Raw genomic sequence first — 26,913 nt, 5'->3', positions numbered from 1 at the left:
CCGTGTCAGATCCCTGCTCCCCGCCCCGCGTCAGCATCTGGCCAAGTGAGGACAGTGGCCCTTGGTGCACAGGATCCTGTCCGCTGTGGGCCCTCCTGACATCCGCATCTTAACTGCCCCCGGATCCTGCATCACACATCACCATAGGACACCCCCCCCAAGTACCTGTGACGGGTCCTCTACCTGCCAGTGTCCCTGCAGCTATTTCCCCGATGACCTCCACGCGGCGGCCTGGGACAGGACCCGTCACCGGCCAAGGCTCACCCTCGCCCGGCCCTTCTCAGACCCTTGTTTTCTGCCCAGAAGCCTCGCCCCTGCTGAGGGCGAGCGAGCCTTCGAGTCAGATGGCCTCTCACGGCTGCTGGCCCGCGGTTCACAAGACCAGGGGCTCCTCTGTGGGGGTCGGGCGGTGAGACCCAGTGAAATCTCTCCTGGGCGGGCGCACAGGTGCCCTTTCACCGTCGAATCTGTCTTAAGTTACCACCAACCTGGGAATATGAAGACCCCCCGTCTCCGAGGTGCTCACAGTGTAGCAGGGGAGACGGACATATACAGGGATGGTTCTAGAACTGCGCATCTGTCCATAAGTGACGTGGCTCAGCAGTGACAGAAGCTCTGAGGAGGTGGGATTCATGTCCCTGGGACAGGAAAGACCTCGGGGGTGGGGTTGTCTTCTGGACCAGAGAGGAGCCGAGCTTTTGGTGAACCAGGGTTAGAACCAGCGTGCCAAGCTGGCTGCCCAGCGCAGGAAGGGTCAGAGAGGCCTGGGGGGCTGCAGGCAGCATGGCAGAGGAGGGATGCTGGGCTCACCAGGCCCCCGGCCTCTCGGGGTGGGGGCGGCCTTGCTTCTGTCCTGCTGGGCCCCCTTCAAGGGCTGTCGTTTGTTCTGATGACTTCAGCGCTTTGCGGAGAGCAGGATATTCCAAGGCTGTTGTGCTTCTGAGATAAGGGGAGGATGAATGCAGGGACAAGCCAAGGACCCAGCTGGAAGTGCCCGCAGAGCTCTGGGGAAGCAGCCCTGGGGGGGGGGGGTGGGCAGCTCCACACCCCACCCTACCCCTGCAGGAGGCAGAGGGCCGGCTCCTGCAGCCCGGGGTGCGGGGGGCGCCAGGTCCTCAAGCCTAGAGGCTGCTCTTGAACCCTCCTGTAACTTGCTGTGCAATGTGGGTGTTGGGGTACCTGTACCACGAGCAGAACTCGGGAAGGACACCGGCTCTGCAGGCCTGTGTGATGAGGGGAGGAGGTGAGGGAATGTGACCCTCAGACTGCAGGTCACCCTTCCAGGGCAAAGGCTCAGGCAGATGTGGCCTTTGCTCCTGGAGACCCGTGCACACTGCAAGGGCCTCGGGCTGCATCGCAAAGGGCCCAACTCCAGCTCCCCACCCTTGTGTGCTGTTGGACAGGCCACTCCGCTCTCTGAGCCTCAGGTCCTGCCGTGAGGAGGGCAGTAACCCTGCCTGGCAGCTGGGCTGCGTCGCGGGGGTCCTTCTGGGTGGAGGCGCCTGAGGGACCAGCCCTGCCCCGCTTGACCGCTTCCCTCGCTCTGCCCCTGCAGTGGGAGCGCCTCTGGTTCCTGCTCCTCACCCTCACCTTTGGCCTCACGCTCACCTGGCTCTACTTCTGGTGGGAGGTCCACAATGACTACGACGAATTCAACTGGTGAGTGGGTACGGGACCGCGGGGCTGGGCGCTGGCATCCACTGGCTGGAGTCGGGGGCGTGGGGGGTGGTGGAGGGAGTTGAGCATCTCTTCCAGGCTGGTCCTCAGGGCTCTGCCTCCACTGGCCACCAGCTCTCTGTACAGACTTGGGGGTGCGGTCCCCTGGAGAGAAGAAGGGCTTGGCAGGAGCTGAGACCCGCTCGGGAGCACAGGAAGCCCCTTCCTGGTGCTGCTGTCACGGAGGATGGGAATGTCAATGGGGGCTGGGGCCTCTGGACCCCTTCGCAGACAGAACTCCGGGGCCCAGAGAGACCAAGGCCTCAGCAGAGGCGGGGGCCCCAGACCCCAGGACCCCAGCTCCCTGAGCAGGGCCTTGGGCAGGGCTGGCAGGTACTGTGGTTCCAGGACAGCTTGGGGCCTTTGTGGGCACCAGCCATGGGTCCAAGGGCAGAGCTGAGGCTGGCACCTGGGTGCCTGAGGGCACCTGCTTCTCTCTCCTCCGCCCTCGTTGCCTGCCTCTGTCAGACAGTGAAAGGCGTGAGAAGAGGAAAGGTTCCCATTGACAGGCAGGGGAACTCAGGCCCAAGGTCACAGTCGGGGGGGCAGAGCCGGGGCCTGGCAGCCAGTGCTCCCCACTCCCAGCGCTGTTTTCCTTTTGGCTAGAAGTGCAGCTCGCTGTGACCAGGGCCACACGAAGTGTGAGTCCTGTCCGGCTCCTTTTCCTCTTCTGCAAAGTGGGCTAACTGACCTCAGGTCTTGCTGAGGATGAAGTGAGGTGATGGACGTGGAAGGGCTCCTAGCTCCCCGAAACCTGAGGGCTGCTTCCTGGGAGGCCGAATCTCCGGCTGGAAGGTGGCTGTAATGTTAGGATTTAGGGTTTCTGGACTCTGGGCTTCTAAAGGGCTGTGGTCCTAGGATTCTGTGATGCCAGGGCGGCTCCCCTCGTGGTGGCACTCAGCTGTGCTTCTGTTATTAATGAGCTCAATAAAGGACCGACCGGCCGCCGGCCGCTGCAGCCCAGCAGGATGAGCCGGGGCCCCAGCTGAGTCCCAGAGGTGGCCTCTGGCCTTTATTAAATGCCAGAAATCAATTATTCATCCTTGCAGGTATCCAAAGCACAGGCACTGACGTGGGCAAAGGGGAGCCTTCCCTGCTGGCCCCGACCGCAGACCTTGGACCCTTCTGCCAAACTGCCGGTCTGCTGCCCAGAACACCATCGGGGCCACCCCATCACGTACAGAAGGGGAAACTAAGGCCCAGAGAGGGGCAGGACTCACCCATGGCCACACAGCCCATTAGTACCAAATGCACATACTGCGGACAGTCTGAAGAGACAGGCTCAGACAGGTTAAGTAGCCTTTCCAAAGTCACACAGTGAGATGCAGTCAGATCTAGGACAGGGACTGTATTGTGCTGGCCCCTGGGCTACCGCACTCTGCCCAGAGGGTGACCTGGCTGTCCCTGGACAGCTCAAGCAGAGGATGGATGCCTGCCCTGTGGGGGAGGCCTGCCCGGGACCTAGGGCTGGCCCCAAGACCCGCAGCTCCCTCAGCCTGCCACCTGCTGGGATCAGGAGGCCCTGGCCTGGCCCTCAGGGTCTAGCGAGCCTCTGGAAACAGCTCCTGCAGTAAGAGGAAGTGGTCAGGGCTGGATGGGGAAAGCCAGGGAGGGACCATCCGGGCTGTCCAGCCGGCCAGGAGGGCTCTCTGCCAGAGGGAGGGCCAGGTGGAGCCAGAATACCTTGCAGGAGTAGCTACCGGGGCCACGGCCGCCTCTCTTTGGGCCTTGGTTTCCACAACAGTTTCTTCCTGGAATCTGAGGCGAGGCCAGGGGAGGACACATGCCCTGTAGTGTCCTCCTGGGGTCTCCCTGCCCAGCCCCGCTCCACCCCTCCCCCGCCCATCCCCCGCCCCAGGCCCGAGGTGGCAGAGGCCTGAAGCTGCTGGCGCTGGCTCCAGTTCTGTGATGACACTGAGCAGGTGCTGCCTTCTTGGTGCCTCCGTTTCCCCAGTTGTACAGGGAGGAAGCACGCGGTTCAGTCTTTCTGGAGAGCAGCTAAGCAGGATCTATCAGGGGCTGTAAAAAGTTCATTCCCTTTGGCCCTGTGATTCTATCTGTAGGAGTGTATCCTTGGGAAATAATTAGCAATACAGACAGGTATGTGCAAAAACAGTGTTTGTGTTCATTTATAATGGTGAATAATTGGAAACTATTAATCGTCCTTAGTAGGAAGTTGGCTTCACGTGGTACATGAATTCAGTGACCGCGTGACTATTAAAAACGCCCATTTCCTCAGGATTTTACGGACCTCAGTAAGTGCCGGTGTTGTAAGAAGCGGCGGATTGAGTACTTAGCATGCGCCTCACCTCGCTCCATCCCCAGACACCCCGGGAAGGGCCCTTCGTTGTCCCCATCCTGTCACTGGGAACCTAGGCTCAGGGAAGCCGGGAATTACATTTTCTTAGCCCAAGACCTCATCTTTTCATGGGTTAACATGGAAATTGAGGTGAATGTCACAGTCGGTGGCATCTTAGAGGAGTTCTCGTCGTGAGACGGAAATGAATCAGACTTGGAACCATGAGGTTGCGGGTTCAATCCCTGGCCTCGCTCGGTGGGTTAAGGATCCGGCGTTGCCGTGAGCTGTGGTGTAGGTTGTAGACGTGGCTTGGATCCCGCGTTGCTGTGGCTGTGGCGTAGGCCAGCGGCCACAGCTCCGATTTGACCCCTAGCCTGGGAACCTCAATATGCCGCTCAGCAAAAAAAAAAAAAAAAAAAAAAAAGTCGAAAGCAATCAGTGGCATCTTAGAGTCAGGGGGACCTGCCCTCTCCACAGAGTCCTGCCAGCCAGGGGATCCGAATCTGTGCCCAGCTCCTCCAAAGCCAGAGCTTTGACCGCCACACGGTGCACACAGATAGAGAAGCAGCAGGGACTCACTGGAAGAGGTCAGCTAGGTTTGGTGCTGGTTACTTCTGGGCAGTAGAATTCACAGGAACCGTTCCCCTCTTTATGCTTCTTGGCATGCCCAGGTGTCCCCGTGAGTCCTCCCCAGGCAGGCCTGACTGGGCATCAGGGGACAGTGACGTTCTTACTGAGCAGGCAGGGCCTGGTCCCTGAGCCCGGCCTCCTGAGAGCTGAGAGCCGGCCGCCTGAGGGAGCGTCCTGGCCCCAGTGGCATCTGACCCCTGCCCCTTCTCCTCGGCAGGTACCTCTACAACCGCTTGGGCTACTGGAGTGACTGGTCTGTGCCCATTCTCATGGCCACAGCTGCCGCTTTCACGTACGTCGCGGGCCTGCAGGTACGCGGGGCTGGCTCAGAGGGCAGGTGGCCGGTGCTGGGCTGATAGAAGGGGTCTAGGAGGGCAGCCAGCTTCGCCCTGGGCCTCTGGGGTTGGTGCCCTCAAGGCGGGATGCACCTTGCGGGAGGGCCCCCCCATGAGGATGGCCCGCGGCTGGGTCCCAGGCACACTTCTTCTCCCAGGAGCCTCTGCTCTGGTCCTGCTGCCAATCTCCACTCCCGCAGACTCAGGTCAGCCCCCAGGCTGGGTTGGGGGCTCCTGGGGCACGAGGCTCAAGTCCGCTTCAGAATCCCAGGGCCCGCAAGTCTCGAGCCGTCGTTAGACTGCAAGTGCACCAGGGCCCAGTGAGATCTGGAGAGAAAGGTCCTAGAGCAGGAGCCTCTGGCCTGGAACAGTGTAGGGGAGGCCGGCCTGGGGGGCTGCCCACCACCTGCAGGGAGGGTTTCCTGACTGCCCGAGCCGGGCCGAGAGCGCTGGGGAGCAGGGCGCCTGGGGAAGGGACGGACACCTCCAGGTGACACTTGGTGCCTGACTCTCGCTCTCTGGGGCCCTGTTCAGGTCCTGGCACTGTGTCACATCGCCGTGGGACAGCAGATGAACCTGCACTGGCTGCACAAGGTAAGGGCTGCCTCTGCGGGGGCTCGGGGGAGGGAGGCTGGAGGCCGCAGCAGCAGAGGAGGAGGCTAGAGGCATCTTCCCCCCTGGTCGTGCTTGTAGCTGTGCTGGTAGCTGATGCTGAGAACTCATGGTGGGTCCAGCACGGTTCTCACGGCCTGAACTCTATTAACTCAGGCCTCACAGCAGCCCTATGATGGAGGTGCTGTCAGCATCCCATTTTGCAGTCGGGAAAACTGAGGTACTCAGAGGTTATGTAACTTGCTGAAGGTCTCCCCTTAATAAGTGGAGGATCCAGGCCCCTAGCCCCGTAGCCGAGCCATTAGCCAGCACAGGTCACAGCCCGGCTCTCTGGTCGCTCTGCCTTCAGTCTCTCCTCTTCGGTGAGTTCATTTAAAAACGTGACCCAATGATACTACCCCGATTTGAAGCCCTCCCCGCCACTTCCATTGCTCCCAGGATGATCCAACCCCCTCACCCAGCACTAAGGCCCTGGGTGACCTGGGCCCTGCGCCATCTCCCAGCAGCTGTCGTGGGATGTCACCCTGAGCTTCTGCTCCCGAGACAGCACGGGCCCTCGCAGCTCGACTGCCTCATCTCTGCTTCGCCCCTTGGCTCCCGCCCCCCTCTCTCCGTGGCCTCTCTGCCTTACTGGGTTCTCCTCACCACCTGAGCCAGGCTTCTTGGGCCCCCCAGTGCCCGCAGGCTCCCCACCACAGTCCTGGCCTCTTGTCACCCGTTTCCATCTGGCCCCCTGACTGCAACCCTCCCCGATCTGGGAGCTCCACGCATGCAGAACTGATGTCCCATCTCCTTGTCCCCAGGGCCCCATGCGGGGCAGGGCCCAAAGCAGTGAGGCTCCGTGCAGCCCAGAGCCTCGGCTCCCTCGCTCACCGTGCTGCTGACACGTGGCTGGTGCCTGCTCTGCCTGAGGTGCCAGTGGGGACAGGGGTGGCACAGAGCTGGCTGAGAGTGAGCCCCTCCCTCCCGGGGGGCACTGGGCCTTGGAGGGGAGGCTAGGCCACCTCTTTTTTTAGAACCCAACTCAGAGTGGGTGCGCCATTTAGGAGGGGGCAGAAATGTCCGGCAAGAGCCATGAGCCCATGAGATGGTCCAGAGTGACTTGGGGGGGGGAGCTCACTTCCAGCCACAAGGACATGGAGCAGGAACCGGAGGGTGGACATGGTGAGTTCCGGTCGGGCGGCATGGAGCAGGAGGTGCCTTTGGGTGGCTGGGGGTAGGGGGGCGCTGGGGATCTGGAGCTGGGGAGTCAGACCCCAGTGACTGGAATCTTAGAGGGATGAGGAGCCGTGAGCTGCCGCTAGTCCCCTCCCGCCTGCCTCCTGCTTGTCACTCTATCCTGCGATCTCCTCTGGGCTTCTGAAGTCCCCTCTGTGAGGGACTTTCATCTCCCAGCTGCAAAGCTGACACTTGAAGGAACCGCACCCTGGCACCCCCGTCAGGACTGGCGCATGCTGCGGCCCCCTTCTCGGGCCCGCCCGGCTCTCAGCAGGCCAGGGCGCACCTGCTTGATCCCAGTGTTGAGGCATCCGGAGGCGCAGAGCCCGCCAGGGGAGTGGGTCAGTGCAGGGCGTCTTCTCCTGGGGGCAGGGGGCTCAGATCCCTTCATCTGCCTGGTGCCAACTCCCAAGGTGCCAGGCCTGCCATCCTCTCCCCTCTGATCCCTCCCGAGAGATCTCAGCACGAGGAAGGTCATTCCAGGCTGAGCTGATCCACAGCCAGACCTGCTGCACCAGGAGGGAGGGAGCTTCCTGGGGCTCAGAGGGTTCGAGTCGGGCTGGAAACGCTGGTCTTCCAAGAGTCTACCATTTGGCTCTGAGATTTTAAGGAATCCTTTTTTCGTTTGCTTTGTTTTGTTTTAACCAATTTTTGACCATTAATACATCAACATGGTTCAAAATGCAAAAGGTCCCCCAAAGGTACAGAATATAAATATCCCTGTCACCTTTGCAGAGACATTTCAAGCTCCCTCCCCTTGGGCCCATTGAGAGCATCCCCACGGGTGTCCCTCCCTTGTCCCTGCCCTGGGATCCGACCCCTAGTTCCCCAGGTATCCAGCCAGCCCCCCTTGCTTCGAGGTCATTGCCAGGACAGCAGGACAGTGAGCCAAGCTGCGTGGGGAGCTGCTGGGTCCGGGGCGCACTTGGGTAATTTGCAGACCGCCTCCTTGTCACCAACTCACGCTCCCTCAGTGACGGGCCTGTGCCTTTAAAACACCCTCGCCCATGGAGTGTCTGTGGGTTTGTTGACTTTGCCAGGCTGATGGGTGAAAATGGTACCTTGGTATAGTTTTAATTAGCATTTCCCTTATGAGTTAGATTCGGCGTCTTTCACCTGTTGGAGTCATTTGCGTTTCCTTTTCCATAAACTGTCTTGTCATGTCTTCTGTCCTTTTTTGCTGCGAGATTTACTTTGCGCTTATTCATTTGCAAGAGCCTTTACAGATTTGGAAAAGGAGGCCTTGGGCTGATGAACTGCAGATAATCGTTCCTGGTTTGTGACTCATCTTTTGACCTTGCTTTTGTGTATTTTTGCTGTGGGAATTTTCTTTTTTATCCTTAAGGATTTTTCATTCTTAAGGATTCTGTCGTCTCTTTCATGGCTCCTGGGTTTTGTGGCAGAAAAGTCGTGCCCACTCCAAGATCACCAAAAAATTTCTCTGTAGTATCATTTAGTAATTATATATTTCTACTTTTCTAATACTTAAATGTGTTGTCTTTTTGGAAGTAGTTTTAGGGCACAGCGCGATCTTACTTTGTGCCTTTGAGATGGCTTCCCAGTGTTCCCAACTCTCCATTGAGTAATCCATCCTTTTTCCTCTAATTTGAGATGCCGCCTTTATCATACACTAAATATTTTATGTATTTAGATCTGTTTCTAAGCTTTTTACTTACTTCCACGGGTTCTGTACCAGTGCTGCGCTCAGTGCTACAGTCTGATGCTATGTTTTCATCATGACCTTTATCTTGAGGGTCTCTGGTGCCCCTGAGGTTGCGGGGAGGGGGCGGGAGGACAGGGGACAGTGCAGGGAGGGAGCCGTGTGCCGCAGGCCGGGGACTGTGAGTGCATCTGATGGGCCTCGGGCCCTCCCCCACCCTCACCTCCATCCTCGCAAAACTCCCGGTTCCCAGAAACCCCTCCCAGGTGAGCCTCCATAGAAGTCCGGGGGCTCTGGACGTGAAGAGGAAGGTTGAAGGGGGCTTGGGGGCTTTGCAGTAAACAAGAGGCTCCCCTGAAATGCCCCCCTTCCTGCCCCACCTACCACCCTTGAATCAGATGCCACCGCTGTGAGGGGCTTTGATCACAACTCCCACCTCCCTAGGCTGTCTCTGTCGACACCTCCAGTGAATCCAGGCTTCCTCCGAACAACTGGCCCAGGCTCCACAGTTCTTCCTGGCGTCTAGCCTCCATCCCGCCAGCGGCAGTTTAAGGAAGCCAGTCATCCTGCACGTCAGGCAATGGGCCACCACTGGCATTTACTGGGTCACGCATCAGGTGCTTCGCACACTGTATTTCATTAGCACTTTGTGATAATCCTGTTCATTTGATAGTACGCCCACTTTTTTTTTTTTTTTTTTTTTGTCTCTTTAGGGCCACACCCGAAGTATATGGAGATTCCCAGGCTAGGGGTTGCATCGGAGCTGTAGCTGCCGGCCTACACCACAGCCACAGCCACTCGGGATCCGAACCACAGCTCACGGTAACGCTGGATCCCTAACCCACTAAGCGAGGCCAGGGATCGAACCTGGGACCAAACCCGCATCCTCATAGATACCAGTTAGGTTTGTTAACCTCTGAGCCACGATGGGAACTCCAGTATGCCCACTTTTCAAAATTAAAATTTAAAGTCATTCCTCTAACATTAGGAAGTGTTCCCTGTTGTGGAGCCGCGGTGCTCAGCATGCCTCTTAGTACGTTTTCTCATCCGTCTTTCCAACCCCCTTCAGGTAGGTGCCCCCCCAGTTCCAGCTCAGGAGACTCCCTCCGAGAGGTTAGCCACCCCGTTAGGCACAGCCATCCAGGGCCGTGGCACGAGCGTGTCCCAGAACCCTGGGCCAGCCGTCTGCCGTTGGGACCGCAGAAGCCAGATTCCAGCCACCCTCCAGGAGGCCGCCCTGTTGGCCGGGCTGGGTTCCCACTCCCCCGGGTCCCGGCCGCCGGGCAGGCTCACTGCCTGGATGGACACCTCCTGTGGCCTCACTCCAGCCCTCCTCTGCCATCACAAACCACGGGGCCTCCAGCCCGGAAAACCGGCTGCTTTCTCAGGACAGCGGGCCGCCCCGGGGCCTTCAGGGTGGGATTGATCCTTTGCCGTCAGATCTGAGGAACGGTGGTCGCGTTAGGGGTCGGCGCTGCTGCGGAGGCTTAAAGCCGCCACGCGGGTGGGGAACCGCACAGACTCGGACCACGCGGTGATGCTGCGGGGCTCGGTGGCTGCTGCCCGAGCAGCTGGGGAACTCACAAAATTCTTCATTGCATTAGGATTCTGGGAAACCGGCTTGATTACACGTCTTTCCACTGGCAGTTAAATACTGTCATAAAATGCTCTCAGAAGCCACCCTCCAGAGGGCAGCGGGGGCAGGAGCCCGCGTGTTGGCAGGTGGGGATTCTCAAGGGACAGTCGGGACACGCCGGGGGCTCTCTCCGCGGCCGTGTGACCTCCCAGAAGGAGCAAGGCCTCCAGGCGGGGCAGGATGGCAGTGGCTTCTGGATCGGCCCTCGGAGCTCGGCGACCAAGCACGGCTTGGGGTTCTCTGAGCCGCATTTTCCTATTGTGTCAAATGAAGGTGGGGTTTTACGAGAATCAACACCAGGAAAAAAAGGAGTGCCCCCCCGGACCCAGGCGCTTGGCCCCTCCACGCACTCGCATTTCCCTTCTTCCCGCGTCCTCTGGGCCTGCAAGTCCCAGTCCATACGGACCCCTACCCGTTTCAGCCTTATTAGTGCTGCTTATTGGAACATTCGTGTCCAGGCTGATGGGCTGGAACAACAAATCTCCAAAGGAAGACTTCATCCCAGACGAAAATGAATCTTCCCTGCCTGGCAGGGAACGAAGATGGATCAGCCGCTCTCTGCCCACACAAGCTAGAAACTCAATTTAGAGCTTGTCTGGTTGTTGGAGGGCTCTCAGGATGTGCTGCCTCCAGGAACGGCCCTGTAGGAAGAGAAAGAGGGCAGGGCCCTGCTGGCACCGAGCACAGCTGAGGGCAGGCCCTGGGGGGTCGGGAGGGCAGCGGGCGGCAGCCTTGGCTGGCCCTTAGGAGACGGGCTGTGGAAGGCTTCCTGGTGGAGGTGACCTGAGCTTTACGAGGCAGGCCTGGCAGGGAGGGGAGAATGGGCGGGGTGAGATACTGGGCACCAGGCGGGGGTCCTTGGGGACTGAGTAGCCAGAAACCAGGCATCACTTAGTTTGGGGAGCATTTGTTTTGTTTTATTTTTTAGGGCTGCACCTGTGGCATGTGAAGGTTCCAGGCCAGGGGTCCAAGCAGAGCTGTCGCCGCTGGCCTACGGCACAGCCACAGCAACGCAGGATCCAAGCCGCATCCACGACCTACACCGCAGCTCATGGCAACGCCGGATCCTTAACCGACGGAGCAAGACCAGGGATCGAATCCGCAACCTCATGGATCCTAGTTGGATTCGCTTCCGCTGCGCTACAACGGGAACTCCTGGGGAGCATCTTATGTTACATATTTCAGATCATGTTTGAGGGAGCCTCTGTCCCCAGAGCTGCTGGTCCTGTGATGGTGCCACCTAGTCTTCCAGCAGAGCTGAGCTGCTCACTTCTTCCCAGAAACCTTACAGGCTGGCAGCCCAGAGGCTCGGGGCTGAGAGCAGGCCTGGCGACAGGACAGGTGTGGGACAGACTCCTCACCTCCCCTCGCTCCAGCCTGGAAACCGGGGGGAAGGCAGGATCGGGTGGCAGCCTCCTGCCTGTGACCTGGGCAGCCTGGGTCTCCTCTTCTGTCGTGCTCGGTGAAGGGGGGCTGGGGGCCCTGGGCGAGGCGTGGAGGCCCCCCACTTGCCGAGGGTCTTCCCTTCCGGCACCCCAAGCTCGGGGACGTGCGCCCGCTTCACCCAGCGCCAGCCCAGCCTCCTTCAGTTCTCTGGCCGTCCCTTCGCCGGGTCTGCCGCCTCGTCCTGCCTCATCCTGCTTCGAGGGTCCCTTGACCCCCCCCAGTCACCCCCACCTGCCTCCCCCTCTGCTCTCGCTCTCAGACGCCCTGGGCCCCTCGGGCTGCCCAGGCTCCACTGCTGCCCTGACCCTCCGACGGTTCTTCCCCTTGCAGATAGGGCTGGTGGCCATCCTGGTGGCCACGGTGGTGGCCATGTCGGCCGTGGCCCAGCTGTGGGAGGACGAGTGGGAGGTGCTGCTCATCTCCCTGCAGGTGAGTGGGGGCTCGGGGCTGCTCCCCCAGGACCACGGAACGAGGCAGCGCCTTCTGGTCACCCCCCTTTCTCCAGACCAAGGTCCGAGGGGGACAGGACAGGGTTCACATCACGTTAGCAACTCAGGGGCGGGGAGGGCGCGACAACCCAGGGCCCCTGGACTCCCGGTCTCCTCCCCTGAAAAATGGAGACAGAGGTGCCTGCCCCACGGATAGAGAGAGGCCACGAGGACGTCGCTGACCTGGGCATGTTGGTGGCCTGGGCACAGCTGGGAGCCAACGGTCTCTCTTCCCCCGTCCCGCACACAAGGGCACAGCGCCATTCCTGCACGTGGGGGCCCTGGCCGCCGTCACCGCGCTCTCCTGGATCGTGGCAGGACAGTTTGCCCGCGCCGAGCGGTCCTGTAAGTATGACTGGGTGGGACCTGCCCACCTTGTGCTAATGCTACCAAGGCCAGCTTGTCCCCTGCCCCCAGGCGGGTCCCGGTGGCCTGGGGATAGAGGGGGTCCTGGCTCAGAGTGGCCCGCGGGTTCCAGAGGTTGCAGCCTCAGCCTTGCCCCTTTCCTCTTCTGTGTGTGAGTTAGACGCTGGATTCACCTCCCCAGCAAGAATGGGGCTCCCCTTGGCATCTGGGTCCCGACGGGTGGCGGGAGGAGGGGCGGCATGCCCCCTGCCTGGGGCTCACCGGTGGGCCCGTCTGCAGCCTCCCAGGTGGCCATCCTCAGTACCTTCCTCGCCGTGGTGTTTGCCCTCTACCTGGCCCCTCTCACCATCTCCTCTCCCTGCATCATGGAGAAAAAGGACCTGGGCCCCAAGCCTGCCCTCATCGGCCACCGCGGGGCCCCCATGGTGAGTGCCCCCTGAGGGCCCCAAAGCTGGGCAGAGGGATGGGTGGACCTGCTGTTCCAGGGGAAGACAGGCAGACCTGTCCCCTTGTAGGGAAACGGGTAGAATACCTGTCATGTCAGAATAACTATGAGTTTTAGCCCTTTGACGTCGGGAGGGGGAGTAACACGCAAAGGTTGGTGCAAAGGCTGGGAGGGGAGTTGGGACGGGATCAAGTCCTGAAGAGCCTGAAGGCATCTTGCTGGAAAAAAAATTTTTTTATTGACGTATAGTTGATTTACCATGTCCCGTTCGTTTCTGGTGTGCAGCAACAGATCGTTATACGTGTGTATCTTCATCTTCATTGTGGTTTATTACAGGGTTCTGAATGTAGTTTCCCGTGATATAAAGTGTGTTTGTAATCCCTTCTGTATATGAGTTTGCATCGGCTAGTCCCAGACTCCCAATCTACCCCTCCCTCTGCCCGCCCCCTTGGCACCCACAAGTCTGCTCTTGATGTCTCTGGCTCGTAAATAAGCTCCTTTGTGCCGTATTTTAGCTTCCACATGTAAGTGATATTAGATGGTATTTGTCTTTCTCTTTCTGACTTTTACTTCGCTTCGTATGATCATCTCTAGGTCCATCCATGTAGCTGCAAATGGCATTATTTCATTCTTTTTTATGGCTGAGTAATAGTCCATTGTATATATACCACATCTTCTTTAGCCATTCATCTGTCCATGGCGACTTGAAACAACTTTGGTTGTTTCATATCTTAGCTATTGTAAATAGTATTACAGTTATCGTAATGCTGCTATGAACATAGGGGTGCATGTATCTTTTTGAATTAGAGTTTTGTCCTGATATATGCTCAGGAGGAGGATTGCTGGATCACGTGGTATGGTAACTCTATTTTTAGGTTTTTGTTGTTATTGTTTACTGGCTGTGGCATGTGGAAGTTCCCAGGCCAGGGATCAAACCTGAGCCACAGCAGTGACAACACCAGGTCCTTAACCCACTGAGCCACCAGGGAGCTCCCTTTTTCAGGAACTGCCAGTCAAACTGTTCTCCATAGTGGCTGCACCAGGTTACATTCCCACCAACAGTGTAGGAGGGTTCCCTTTTCTCCACACTCTCTTGATCTTGCTGAAAATATTTACTTTTTTCTGAAAGGGCCTGGAAAGATTTAGGAGGGTTTTAGGCCAGAGCCACACTCTGCCTGGCTGTGGGTTAGGAAGGCCCAGGAGAAAGAAAGATGCTGGGTGTGGGGAGCTGGGCAGGGACAAGAACTGGGGCGAGGGAACAGGAAAATCTGCCAGGCTGTGGGGACAGGAGAGCCAGGTGCAGCGCTGAGCCCTCTGCTAAAGGAAAACATTCGTACCAGGGCGAAATGGAGGGGAGGCGGTGTCAGTGCCTGCTCCTCCTCTGCCACCCCTGTGACCCCACAGTAGGCCCTTCCCTCAAGGGGGTGTGCTCCAGAGCCAGGCTTCCTGGTCGCTTGGCAATGTGAGAGCCAGAGCCAATACCATCTTCTCTGTGCCTGGTTTCTTCACCTTGAACCCTGGGGTGATGGGAGTGCCTGCATTGTAGGGCCATGAGAAGCAGGACTTCGCGTGTGTGACATGCTCAGATACGAGCCTAGCCTCAGAAAGGAAGAGTCAGACTTTCCTGTTACCTCGGGCAAGCCTTCCCCTTTTCTCTAGACTGGGTTTCCTGACCTGGGAAAGCCTTGAACCTTGTGTCTCAACAGACGCAGTACCACTCATCACCACGAGGGGGCACTTGTGGGCGCCGTGAGAGCTTTTTCTTGTTTGTCATAGTAACTGGGAGTTCTATGGTGTGGCTGAATTTCAGGGTGGTCAAAGGGGCTTCACGAAGAAAGCATTTGAAATCGGAGTTGAGGGAGTTCCCGTTGTGGCTCAGCGTGTTACGAACCCGACTAGTATCCACGAGGACGCGGGTTCAATCCCTCGCCCCACTCAGTGGGTTAAGGATTGGGCATTGCCATGAGCTGTGGTGTAGGTCACAAATGCGGTTCAGATCCCGCGATGCTGTGACTGTGGTGTAGGCCGGTGGCTACAGCTCCAATTTGACCCCTAACCTGGGGACCTCCATATGCCGCTGGTGCGGCCCTAAAAAGACTAACTAAATAAGTAAAAGGAGATGTTGAGTCGGACAGGGCCATGGACACCCCCATGGTCCTAGCCCCTTGCGTGTGAGGGGTCTTCTTCTGCCCATTTTCTATATAAGGCTCAGAGTCTTATCCACCTGCAAAGGCCACGAGTCAGCGTGGTCTCCAAGAGGCTTTGAAGCCAGAGGGATCTGGATTTAGGGTCCAGCTTTGCCACATGCTACTTGTGTGTCTCAGAGGGTCTCTGGGCCTCTCTAAGCCTCGCCTGAGGGCTTTGTGAGGGCCAGTTCGAAGCACAGCCTTCCAGGAGACAGGCCCCAGATCAGAGCTGCTCTTCTCTCCCTGACCAGCTACCCGCCCCGCCTGCTCTAGAGGCCCCAGAACAAAAAGGTGTGCAGAGATGGCGGAGCGGGGGGGGGGGGGGGGGGGGGGGGAGGCCTAGGGCGGCCTCACGTGGGTTCCTTGTTAGTAGAAAGATTTCAGGCCTTCACAGAAGTGGAAAGAATAGTATAATGAATCCAATACCACCTTCAAATTTATCAGCATTTTACCATTCCTGTTTCATCTGTCTTTTTTTTTTCCCGCTTCAGTATTTTTTTTTTTTTAAATTGGTTAGGTCTTTTTAGGGCCACACCCATGGCATATGGAGGTTCCCAGGCTAGGGGCTGAATCGGAGCTGTAGCTGCTGGCCTACACCACAGCTCATGGCAACACCAGATCCTTAACCCACTGAGCAAGGCCAGGGATCCGACGTGTGTCCTCATGGTTACTAGTCAGATTCGTTTCCACTGAACCACGACGGGAACTCCCCTGCTTCAACATTTTAAAGCAAATCCCAGACATCATATTAATCTACCCATTCTTACTTCAGGATGTATCGCTAACACAGACAGAGGCTTTAAAAAAAAAATAGAACCACAACCACAATGCTGCTATTATACCCAACCGAGTGAATAATTCCTTAAAATTATTGAATACAGAATCAATGTTCAGTTTTCCCTTTTTTGTCTCAAAAATTACCTTTTTATAGTTGAACTGTGAAGAGCTAAGATCCAGATAGGATCCACATGATGAATCTTCTAAGGCGCTTTGGTCTATTAGAATTCCTTTTTCCCCATATGCTACTTTATTTATTGAAGAAACTGACTCATTTGTCCTGTAGAATTTCCCCCATTGTGCACTTGGCTGGTTGCACCCAGGGGTGGTTCTTGAGGGGCTGGCGTGGGTGTCTGACACAACGCCTCCCAGTGTCACTGTGAAGGCATGAATATCAGTGTCCACACCTGTGTATACCTGCCTGTGGCAGGTCTGACTCTTAGGTCCGCACATCTGTGTGTGTTAAGCCCAAATGCTCATCCCTGTCTCAGAGACGGTGTCCATGTGCCCTTGGGGGTGTCATTCCTATCTGGGTGGCCTGTGCATATGTGCATACTTTAACATATGGTCAGACTAATCCCAAAGCTGTGGGCTGCCCTCCTGAATCTGTGACACCCCACCCCCGCAACACGTCTGAAAATACAACCCCATCTGGGCTTTGGCCTGAGGCAGTAGGAGCTCTCTTTTATTAGGAGACTAGCTCCTAACCCAGGGTGGACCGAGTTTAAAAGCCTTCAGGAGTTCCTGCTGTGGTGCAGTGGGTTAAGAATCTGACTGCAGCAGTGCAGGTCACTGCGGAGGTGTGGGTTTGAGCCCTGGCCTGACACGGTGGTTTAAATGGTCCAGCATTGCTGTAGATGTGGCTTGGTTTCAATCCCTGGCCTGGGATCCTCTATATGCTGTGGGTGCAGGCATTAAAGAAAAGAGCTTTTGCTCTTCCCACTTTCTTGGCCCCCCCAGGAGTCTCCATAGCCCCCACTGCACTCTCTACCCACAGTTTACTGCTGCTGCTCCCACCCACGTGGCAGGGCCTTGGTACCTAGCAGGTGGATGCCTGGCTGCAGCATTTAGAGGTGATCGGGCAGGACCTCCACCAAGTCCATACCGCCCTCTAGATGCTTCTGTTGGGTCTCTCAAAGCACACTGTCCAGGAGACGGGGCAGCACATCTGCCAAGGCCGTTGTGACCCAGGGAAGGGAGAAGAAAGGAGCTCACACCGTGGGCTGCTGACGTCTCTGATGTCACCTATGAGCTTGATAACATAAGCCTACTGTACAGCTTAAGGTCCAGAAAGTGAGGCCATGACCCAGGCTGGTGACTGGGAAGGGGAATTGCTCCTTCTCAGCAATGTGCCAGCCTGCTTCCCAGAGAAGGGGACTGTGTCATATGCTGGGGAGCAGCTTGGCCAGAGAGAGAGAAGAAGGGAATAAGAGTGTCTTGGTGGGGATGGGATGAGCCATGGAAACCCTTTCAACCCATCCCTCACTGCCGGAAGGCCGCCCAGTCCCATCCCATCCTTGGTATGGTGCTGACCCCCAGTGGCAGCCAAGGGTATAGCAGGATCATCAGACCAGACTCCAGTCCCACAGTGCGCCTAGTCCTATCCCATCCTTGGTATGGTGCTGACCCCCAGTGGCAGCCAAGGGCATAGCAGGATCATCAGACCAGACTCCAGTCCCACAGTGCGCCTAGTCCTATCCCATCCTTGGTATGGTGCTGACCCCCAGTGGCAGCCACGGGCATAGCAGGATCATCCGAGCGGACAACTAGGGAGGGAGTCTCAAAACCCCAACTCCTCCAACTTGAAGGACCGTCAGAGAACAGTGAATGCATCCCCCGGGGGCAAGTGGGGAACTGAGGCCCACAGAATAAAGGGATGTACTGAGTCACAAAACGAGTTAATGGCAGAGTCAGGAATAGAACCAGGATTTTCTTATAGGGTACCAGTTGTCATTTATTAAGCATTTACTGTGGATTAGGCAAGGTGCTAGGGGCTTTTAATCCTTCTAATAGTCCAGGAAATGGTTTTGTCATATGTGTATAAATGAGGAAACTGGTCACCCCACTGAAACTGTCATGCTATCTATCCCCCCACTCCCTTGGAGTTTCCACCTGGACTTGGAGACTAACCAAGAGAAAAGGTGGCATTCAGCCCAAAGACTACATAGAGGAAAAAGACCTTAACCACTCTCCCCCCACATATCTATATATCACCACCACCCCTGCTTCTCTCCTGCTGCCAAAAAAGGAAACCTGAGGGAGCTTCTGCTGTGGCGTAAGGATCTGCAGCATCTTGGGAGCACTGGGTTGTGGGTTTGATCCCCGGCCCAGCATGGTAGGTTAAGGGGTCTGGCATTGCTGCAGTTGTAGCTTAGTTTGCAGCCGTGGCTTGGATCTGATCCTTAGCCTGGGAGCTCCATATGCCGCAGGGCAGGAGAAACAACAAAAAAACCCACAATCCTATGAGGCAGGCAGATTTAACAGATCAGGACACTGAGCTTCAGAGACGCTGCATGGGACCCAGGGCCCCACAGCATCCGCCTGGAGGCCTGGGAATCAGAATTTGGCCTACCTCAGCTGAACATGGCTGGGAAGGGTACATCAGCGAAAGCTCAGCTCTCCCCTCACCACACCTCCCTCCTTAGCTGGCCCCGGAGCACACGCTGATGTCCTTCAGGAAGGCCCTGGAGCAGAAGCTGTACGGACTGCAGGCTGACGTCACCATCAGGTAGGTGTGGGGTTTGGGAGGACAGCACCCCTCCCCTTCCTCAGCACAGCCGCATCCAGGTCTCTGCTGGAGAAACCTCTGGTCCCAGAGCCTTGGAGATGGGAGAGTGGAGGCTTGGATTGTCCACTAAATCTTGTGCCAAGCTCCAGGATATAAAACAGAGGAACTTGAACTCTTGGTTCAAGCGGAGTGGAGGTAGGGACCTGGAGTCCTGTCACAGATCCACTTAATGGAAAGGCCAGATCTACATGGCTCCGTGGGTGGCAGATAAACACCCCGAAGAGGGAAATGGGCAAACTGCAGTGACAGATTCACTGTGACGCCAATTCTATTTTTAAGGACCACCTAGAAGCTATTTATACATTTTCTACATGTCGATTTAGGTGTATTTGTATGAAGGGCAACAAGAATCCACACCAACCTGAAACAGTCTCTCTGAGAAGGGGGGGGGGCAGGGTCCTGAGCAAGAGAACTGGAGTGTGAGGACACCACTGCCCTGGTGGATGTTATACAGAATTGCCTATTGATCAAAACTTACAGCAGATGGTAGAAAGATGCCTTGAGGAAGGGGAGCAGAGGTGCCTTTTAATGTGTCTCTAGAGCACCTTGCGGGGCTACTGCAGCCCCAGCAGTGGGATAGACCTCGATGACAGCGGGGTGGGATTTGGCAAAGGGGCCTGCATCTGCACTCTTCTCATTGCACGTCTCATCACGCTGACTGGGTTCTAAGCCAGGTTCTGCCACCTACTGGCTAGTGGGCCTGAGTGAGACACTCCATCCCCAGCCTGTTTCCTGAGCATCCACCTCCCAAGGCGGCTAGAACAGGCTGCACCCTCGCTGCTCGGCAGTCCCATCCTGTCGGACCCTCAAGGGAGAGCCAGAGGGCGTCTACCAGCCCCTGGCCTCCCTCTGCAGACAGGAACCTGAGGCCGGAAGGGGGGCAGGGCCTGCGGGGTCCCTTGGTGGCTGGGGAGGAGGGGCCGGGGACGGGAGGATCTGGGTGGGCAGTGCCAAGTCCCCGCTCTCCCGCAGCCTGGACGGCGTGCCCTTCCTCATGCACGACGCCACCCTGCGGCGCACCACCAACGTGGAGGAGCTGTTCCCGGAGCTCGCTCGCAGGCCCGCCTCCATGCTCAACTGGACCATCCTGCAGAGGCTCAACGCTGGCCAGTGGTTCCTGAAGGTCTGGCAGCCCCCGTCGCAGCCCTAGGCCTGGAAAGCAGGGGCTGGCACCCCCTGGAGTGAGAGGGGCAGGGGCAGCCATCAGCTGAGGTGACCCCCCACCCCCACCCCACCCCACCCCGCTGAGCTTCCTTGAGGCTCTTGCCACTGCAGCCCAGATGGGGTTGTCACTGCTTGTTCTGGTTCGGGTGATGACTAGTAGTTAACAGGTAAAACTGTTCACACTGTAAAACTCCCAAGGCGGCTGGGTCTCTGGTTTGAAATGCTGCGGAAGGAGAAACCTCCTGGGGTCTGATGTGGGTGGTAAGCAGGCTGGAAGAGAGGTTGGGGTGGGCTCCCCTTGGCCCCCACAGGCCACAGCCTTCCACGGCCTGACTTGCACACACCAGCAGCCACTGGCAGCTCAGGGCTCTCCAGCTTCCACAGCCAGGAAGGCTAGCGGTGCCCGTGGGACTGGTGAGGCAGCCATGTGTGTCCCTGTCTCTGCCAGACGGACCCCTTCTGGACGGCCAGCTCCCTGTCACCCTCTGACCAGAGAGAGGCCCAAAACCAGTCCATCTGCAGCCTCACGGAGCTCTTGGAGTTGGCCAAGGGCAACGCCACACTGCTGCTCAACCTGCGCGACCCGCCGCGGGAGCACCCCTACCGGGGCAGCTTCGTCAACGTCACGCTGGAGGCCCTGCTGCGCTCAGGCTTCCCCCAGCACCAGGTGAGGCGTGCAGCCCAGTCCCGCCCCACCCGGGAGCCCACCCTGCCCCACGGGGGCACCCGGGCTGCCAGGGTCCAGTTCCAGCAATGCTCTCCAGACCTCAAAATGAGGGCAGCATCCCCCTCGGCTCCCTGACAGGGTCACTGTGAGGACAGGAGGGGAACAAGAGTCCCTTAAAATGTACAAAGGGCAGGAGCAGGGATGAGGGTCCCTGATTCCAGGAGCTCGGAACCTCTGTGACGTGCTGCCCACCTCCTCGTGGCGTAGCACCTGGGGATCAGAGGAACCAACTATGACAGCGCTCTAGAGGCGGTGGCAGTGACGGTGCGCAGGGGTCGTCAGTTTTGTCTGATCAGGGTCTGGAGGGGAACCTCCTGAGGTGTGGCCAGAGCAATAACCACCTTGGCTGGGACTGAGTCCCCCTTCCCCGGGAGCCATTTGTTACCTGTAAGCTTTCACTGTGCGCCAGGTCCCGTGCCCTTCACCCCTCCAGGCGCTCTACCAAGGGGAGATCCCCACCCCATTTCCCAGAGGGGGAATCTGAGCCACTCCTCTCCTGCCTGCAGGTCCTGTGGCTGCCCAACAGGCAGAGGCCCTTGGTGCGGAAGGTGGCTCCTGGCTTCCAGCAGACGTCCGGCTCCAAGGAGGCAGCTGCCACCCTTCGGAAAGGCCACATCCAGGGCCTGAACCTGCGCTACACGCAGGTGTCCCGCCAGGAGCTCAGGTGCCAGCCCCACCTTGCCCGAACTCGCCCAGACAAATAAGCCCAAGGGCTCAGGTCACAGAGAAGAGGTGGAGAGCGTCAGGCACACCTGGGCTTGGACGTGAGCTTGGCCCTCTGGGAGCTGTTGTGAGCCTGGTGCACGAGGCTGCGAAGGGCTGTGCTTTGCAGGCGCCCCCCAGCTCGGGGGCCGGCCAACCCCTGTCCCTGCCCCCACAGGGACTACGCCTCCTGGAACCTGAGCGTGAACCTCTACACAGTCAATGCCCCCTGGCTCTTCTCCCTGCTGTGGTGCGCCGGCGTCCCCTCCGTCACCTCTGACAACTCCCACACCCTGTCGCAGGTGCCTGTCCCCCTCTGGATCATGGTGAGTGGGGCTGCATGGAGCCGCCTGAGGCTTCTAGGGTGGGGGAAGGCTTCATGCCTGGGGTGTTCTCTGGTGAGGTCTCAGGAGTGCCTGGGGGGACAGCTCGAGGCGGGAGGAGAACGTTCCTGGCCTCTGGTGTCTGCACGAGGGTGGGAGGAACGTGAGCCTGAGCCACACGGGGGGAGCATCAAGGGCCCTAGAAAAGTAAGCAGCTACAGGCGTTCTTCTGGGTTGGGAGATTCTTGCATTTTGTTTTAAAGGAAAGTAAGACGCTGGGAAAAGAGGGCACAGAAAGAACAGGAAACCTTAAAATCTGCTCAGAGAGAACAGCCAGTACAACAAGTTTTTGTTGGCGGGCTGAGCACCTGCAGGCAGGACCGAGCTCCAGTCCCAGCCAAGGGGCCTAGGGAGCCCTCGCCCTCCCTCTTATGCCCCCGCTGCCACCTCCCTGGGGTCACGGAAGGTGGATGACTAAGGTGACACCAGCGTCAGTGAGTCAGATCCTCCATCCCACTGTCCTTTCAAACCTTCAAAGGCTCAGCCTGGAATGAGATGAAATAACTGCCTGGCAGCAGGAGCTAGGAGGACACTCGGATTTTCAGGTCACAGGAGCGGACCAACAGCACAAAGTGCCTCTGGCCCGCCCCGCCCTCCTCCACAGCTTACCAGTGATCAAGGGGGACTGGCTGCTCTGCCCTCCTGGGTCCCTCTGTGGTCCCCTGGATGTTGGCTCTTGCTTTAAGCCTCTTCGAGCACATAACCCTCCAGGCTACACACACCACGTCTACTCGGAACACTGCACAGACCTCTCCATTCTGTGTGCCCATGCACGCACACAGCAAGCAGAGCCCACTCCTACAAAACAGAATCTCAAGTCGCCAAGCCCGCTGCAGGTCTTCCTGCCTAGGGACCATCGGTCTGGAGCCGTGGTCTGGACCGGCCATGACTGAAAGCTGGCCACGGGCCCGTCTGTCCACAGCCCCCAGACGAATACTGCCTCATGTGGGTCACCGCCGACCTGATCTCCTTCGCCCTCATCGTGGGCATCTTCGTGCTCCAGAAGTGAGTAGGCCCTGACCGCCTTCCGGGGCCTTCCCAGCCTGCGACAGGCCAGCCCCCGTCCCCACTAGGTGAACCTTCTGAGCCCTCGGCTGGCAGACGTCCTGACCAGCCTGCCCTGTTCCGGGAGAAGGGGGCCTCCCGCTGTCCCCGAGCCAGAGTCCAGCGGCTTCTGGAATCAGCACCCACAAAGCCCAGAGCCAAGCTGGGTTGGGATCTGCTGTGTGGACTTGGGCGAGCTTTGGCTCCTCTCTGGGCTCAGCTCCCCACCTGTCACCCAGGGCGTGGGTTCCAGCAGCATGGTTGGCCGTGCTGGGCTGGGGGCCGCAGTGCGGGTGGACTGGTCCGGGGAGGTTGCAGGGCCAGGCCGGGTTGCCCAGCCCAGCCTGAAGCGGCGGCCGGGGTTTTGCCCTTGACTGACGTTCTCTCTCTGTCCCGTCCCGCTCTGATCCGACGCATGTCCCTCCTCTCTCCCCCCCCTCTGCTGCACTCTGGCATCTCACAGCTATCACTTGATCAGGTAATTCCGGTGTGGTCCTCCTCCGCCTGCTCCTCTCGCCCTCTTCCTCACCACCCCTCCACTTCGATCTGAACGCCTGCGTTGTGCAGAGCGGGGGGCCAGGGTCACCCCCCCAACCTCCCTGCCTGAAGCCCCATGCTCCCCCTGCAGTCCCCCCTTCTCTCTTCCCATCTCGCTGTGCGTGTCCTTCTGCTCCCTCTTCCTCCTGCAGATGGGAACAGGCATTTCCTTCGCAGGGTGCTGACCTGGCCCCTCTTGGCACCAGTGTCTCCTTCCGGAGAGGGGGCTCTGCCTGGCACCACCACGCCCAGTCTGGCGCTCGGGGAAGGTCTTCCCCCTGCGCTGTGTGCAGCCTCCAAGTTCTGTCTCTCTCGGCCCACCTGCTGCCCTCCCCTCATCACTGTTGATCTTCCCATGCCTCTCATCTCTTCCACTGTCTCTGACCCCCCACCCCATCCCCTCTGCACAGCCTCCCCTGCTTTCCCCGGGGAAGGGCCCCCAGTGGTCGAGCTTCCTGTCCGGGATGTATGTCGCTGCAGAGCCCCAGGCCTGACTGTCCTCCAGGGCTCAATGTTAACTTCCAAGAGGAGACCTAGGTCTCAGGGATCCTAGTGCCCTGGGCCCTCCTGGGTCAGACACCTTTACTGACCAGCTTCCAGGAGAGGGATGCTGTGCTCCCTGACTGTGGGACTGAGCCCAGTGAAGGGCTGTTTACCTGGTCCTTCCCCAGCCTCACAGGCAGATGTCCACACGTGCTGGCTGGAGCTTGCTGGGCCTGCAGCAAGGAGTCAGGCCTTCCTGCCCAGAGTCCCAGGGCACTCCATGGACATGCTGTCAGGGCAGCATCCTTGTCTCCTGGGGGTCAGGCAAGGCCTAGAGGAGGAGAGGACTTGGGGGAGAGGGAAGATGATTGCCCTGTGGGCCTCATTTTTCCGTCCATTAACTCAACGAATACTCACAGCCCCCACCACAAGCAGGCCCTGGGGTCAGTGCTGGAGACGTGGTGCTAAACAAGAGACCCCATAAACAAGAGACCCCAGCACTATCCTCAAGGACACGTAGGGCAGCCAGCCCAGCCAGAACACAGGCTGCCTTTCCCTCCGCCTCCCGCTCTCCCCTTGTCTGTCGGCTCTGTCCATCCACCTGTCCGCCTGTCCATCTGTCTGTCCATTTCTGCTGCGCTCATCACATCTGGAAACAACTGATTTCTCACAGCGTCTGGGCTCCCTCTGCCCACTCTAGCAGGGCTTAGGGCGCTGAGGGGCTGTTTTTGTTTCCAAGCAGATCCCCACTTCCCTGAGTGGGGGTTGGGGTGGGGAGCCAGTGAATCCTTTTGTCTAGCTTGCAGGAAAAGTCTATGTTCAGAGACCAGAAATCTGGAGCTAATCAGATGAACTCTGAACAGCAAAAACTGTGCCCTGGGCTGGGCAAAGAAACCTGAGTCCAGCCAGCTCTCCTGGTGGCTGTATGCCCCGTGCAGCCCTGCCTCTCAGCCCACTTGATCCATCTGGCCCCCCTCTGCCCCGGCCATTAGCGGGGTCATACTGCAGCCTGTGTCTCCTGTTAGGGCGTTTCCCACTCTTCCAGGGCTGCTGGAACAGAGCAGCAGCGCCCCCACCACCACCCCACCCCCAGCTTTCCTTCACCTCCTCGCTGAGGTTCCTCATGGCTTCACTCAGCCTGGTCCTGGTGGTGGAGCTGCAGGCAACATCAGCTGGACTCCTTGCGATTGGTTTGTACCACAGGGTGGGTCATCGGAGTCATGCCTGCTAAGCCCCCGCCTCCAGTCTGTCCTATCCAGAGAGTGCCAGGTGTAGGACTGGGGGCACTGAACCAACTCACAACTCCAAACCATCTTCTTGGCCAAGGAGAGTAGATCGAGGGTTCTGGAGGGAAGCAGGCAGGAGAGCCCTGGCTGAGAGTCAGCAGACTCTGCTGCTGCCCTTCCCTGGGCCTCCGTTTCCCTGTCTGTACAGTCAGAGTCCTGCTGGTCTCTCAGGCCAAATCCAGAGAGACGGTGGAAGTGGGCAGGATCCCTCCTGCAGGGAAGGGTGGGAAGGACCTGATGCCCACGGGGCTGTCTCTGCAGGTGGCGCCTGGGTGGCATACGTAGCTACAACCCTGAGCAGATCATGCTGAGCGCTGCGGTGCACCGGACCAGCCGGGACGTCAGCATCATGAAGGAGAAGCTCATCTTCTCAGGTATGCGGCCCCGCAGCCAGGCTGAGGCCGGCTCTGAACCCCACTGCACATGCGTGTGTGCGCACACTTCACACGCGGCACACAGGTAGGGACGTGGCACAGACAAGCACGTACCCACCTGGCTTCATGCCCGCAGCGGCACATGTACACACATGGTGACTTCATCCCTGCTTGCTGCCGTCCCGTGTTCATGTTCCCGGTCTGATGGAGGATGGAGCAGGCAGCTGCATAAGCAAATACGTGGAAAATGAGGGGTCACCAGAGTGCTGACAGAGGGGTGCTGAGCCAGAGTGGGGTACGAGAGCTCCCTGGGGCAGTGAGGAAGGAAGGGTATCCCTGGCAGGAAGAGCATGTGTTTAGAGGGAGCACTGCTTGCTGGGCCCTGAGAACTCTAAACGTGGGCTGACTCACTCCGGGATGGCGCTGGGGGGGCACCTGGGCCTCAAGTGTGTGGTCAGGAGCTCGGGCTTTGTTCTGAGAGCAGAAGAGGATCACAGGTAAATGTGTCTTTGTGACAGGAGGGCTATAACAAAGTACCACAAACTGGGTGGCTTAAGAACAGAAATGTGACTGTGAAGAGGCCATAAGCAGGGCTGGCAGGGCTGTGAGGGGAGACCTGGTCCTGGCCGCTCCCCTTGGTTTACAGGTGCATCTCTGCATCCAAGCTTCCCCCTCCATCCTCTTCGTAAGGAGACCAGTCATTCTGGACCAGGGCCACCCTGAGACCCTCGTCTTAACTACATACATCTGCAGTGCTCTTATTTCCAAAGAAGATCACACCCTGAAGTGCTTGGCTTAGGACTTCAGTATACGGATTCACAGGGGCAACACAGTTCAACCCCCGATGAGTGTGGCGTGTGGCCTAGAAGGGAGGCAAGGAAACCAATAATTCAGGTGACAGATACAGGCATGGAAACAGGAGAATGGAGAGAGATTTAGGAGCCAGGTGGACCTGGATTCAAATCCCGCCTTATCCCTCGGGCTGTGGGAACCAGAGCACATCACCTACCTCCCTCGGTGCTGCTGGCTCCCCTCACGGCGTGCTTGTCAGGTCAGTGCCACACCTGGCCTAGAGAGGCGCCAGGTAAAGCCGGCTTAGATGAACCAGAGCCCAGCGGGGGTGGCTGTGGCTTTAGTGGGACCAGCTCCAAGGGCTGCGTCAACAGCCATTTGTTCATTTACTCCTTCCTTCAACAGATGTATGCCGGGGGCTCTTCTAGGTGCTTAGGATCCACAGGTTCTTGCCTTTGGGGCTTAATTCCTCCTACCCTTCTCAGAAAAGCTCCTCCTCCCGGGAGCCTTCCCTCAACACTGAAGCTGGCTTGGAGTGCCTCCCCTGGCGTCCCACAGCACTCTGGCGACACTGGGGAGCTCCTGGAAGAAGGGGCCAGCCCAGGGCACTGGGGGTCCCCAGGCTCCTGCACTACGCCAGGCCCAGAGAAGTCAGGAGGGGCGGGCAGAATGCATGGAAGGCAGCATCTCGGCCTGGCAGGTTCTATCCTCATCCTCCCCTCCGGCCCTACAGTGCCAAAGGCCACTGACCTAGCACCTTCTAGGTGCTGACCCTGAGGAGTCAGTTCAGGCTCACCCCTTGCCTACTCAGGGCTGAGA

The 26,913-nt window shown here is 58.4% G+C and overlaps 1 protein-coding gene and 1 long non-coding RNA gene across 10 annotated transcripts in view; one reads left to right on the top strand and one right to left on the bottom strand.

Moving 5' to 3' along the window:
* GDPD5 (glycerophosphodiester phosphodiesterase domain containing 5) overlaps positions 1-26,913 on the top strand; it is an 84,321-nt gene that overhangs the window by 55,868 nt on the left and 1,540 nt on the right. For 3 of the 9 annotated variants that reach the window (XM_021062520.2, XM_021062519.2, XM_084975251.1), the window contains 14 exons: positions 1,556-1,659; positions 4,863-4,956; positions 5,515-5,574; positions 11,883-11,981; positions 12,292-12,385; positions 12,686-12,831; positions 18,460-18,542; positions 19,575-19,725; positions 20,215-20,433; positions 21,000-21,157; positions 21,374-21,521; positions 22,501-22,583; positions 23,086-23,100; positions 25,190-25,302. In XM_021062520.2, the coding sequence (XP_020918179.1) occupies positions 1,556-1,659; positions 4,863-4,956; positions 5,515-5,574; positions 11,883-11,981; positions 12,292-12,385; positions 12,686-12,831; positions 18,460-18,542; positions 19,575-19,725; positions 20,215-20,433; positions 21,000-21,157; positions 21,374-21,521; positions 22,501-22,583; positions 23,086-23,100; positions 25,190-25,302 (1,567 nt within the window). The remainder of the gene's footprint in view (positions 1-1,555; positions 1,660-4,862; positions 4,957-5,514; positions 5,575-11,882; positions 11,982-12,291; positions 12,386-12,685; positions 12,832-18,459; positions 18,543-19,574; positions 19,726-20,214; positions 20,434-20,999; positions 21,158-21,373; positions 21,522-22,500; positions 22,584-23,085; positions 23,101-25,189; positions 25,303-26,913) is intronic. The other 6 variants (XM_084975253.1, XM_021062521.2, XM_084975252.1 and 3 more) reach the window with 2 other exon arrangements.
* On the bottom strand, positions 17,743-26,086 carry LOC102161066 (uncharacterized). The gene is made up of 4 exons (XR_014814732.1): positions 25,421-26,086; positions 24,747-24,986; positions 23,816-23,989; positions 17,743-19,778 (listed from the first exon to the last, which is right to left on the bottom strand). It is a non-coding gene; the product is annotated as an uncharacterized LOC102161066 (long non-coding RNA).

Source organism: Sus scrofa, chromosome 9 (assembly GCF_054392235.1).
Source record: "Sus scrofa isolate SSC_HxYL_T2T_F1_AM1 chromosome 9, Sscrofa_HxYL_maternal_Yorkshire_Landrace_v2.0, whole genome shotgun sequence".
In the NCBI taxonomy this organism is placed as follows: domain Eukaryota; kingdom Metazoa; phylum Chordata; class Mammalia; order Artiodactyla; family Suidae; genus Sus; species Sus scrofa.
The sequence above is the reverse complement of the archived record's forward strand: the minus strand, read 5'-3'. Positions and strand labels throughout refer to the sequence as shown.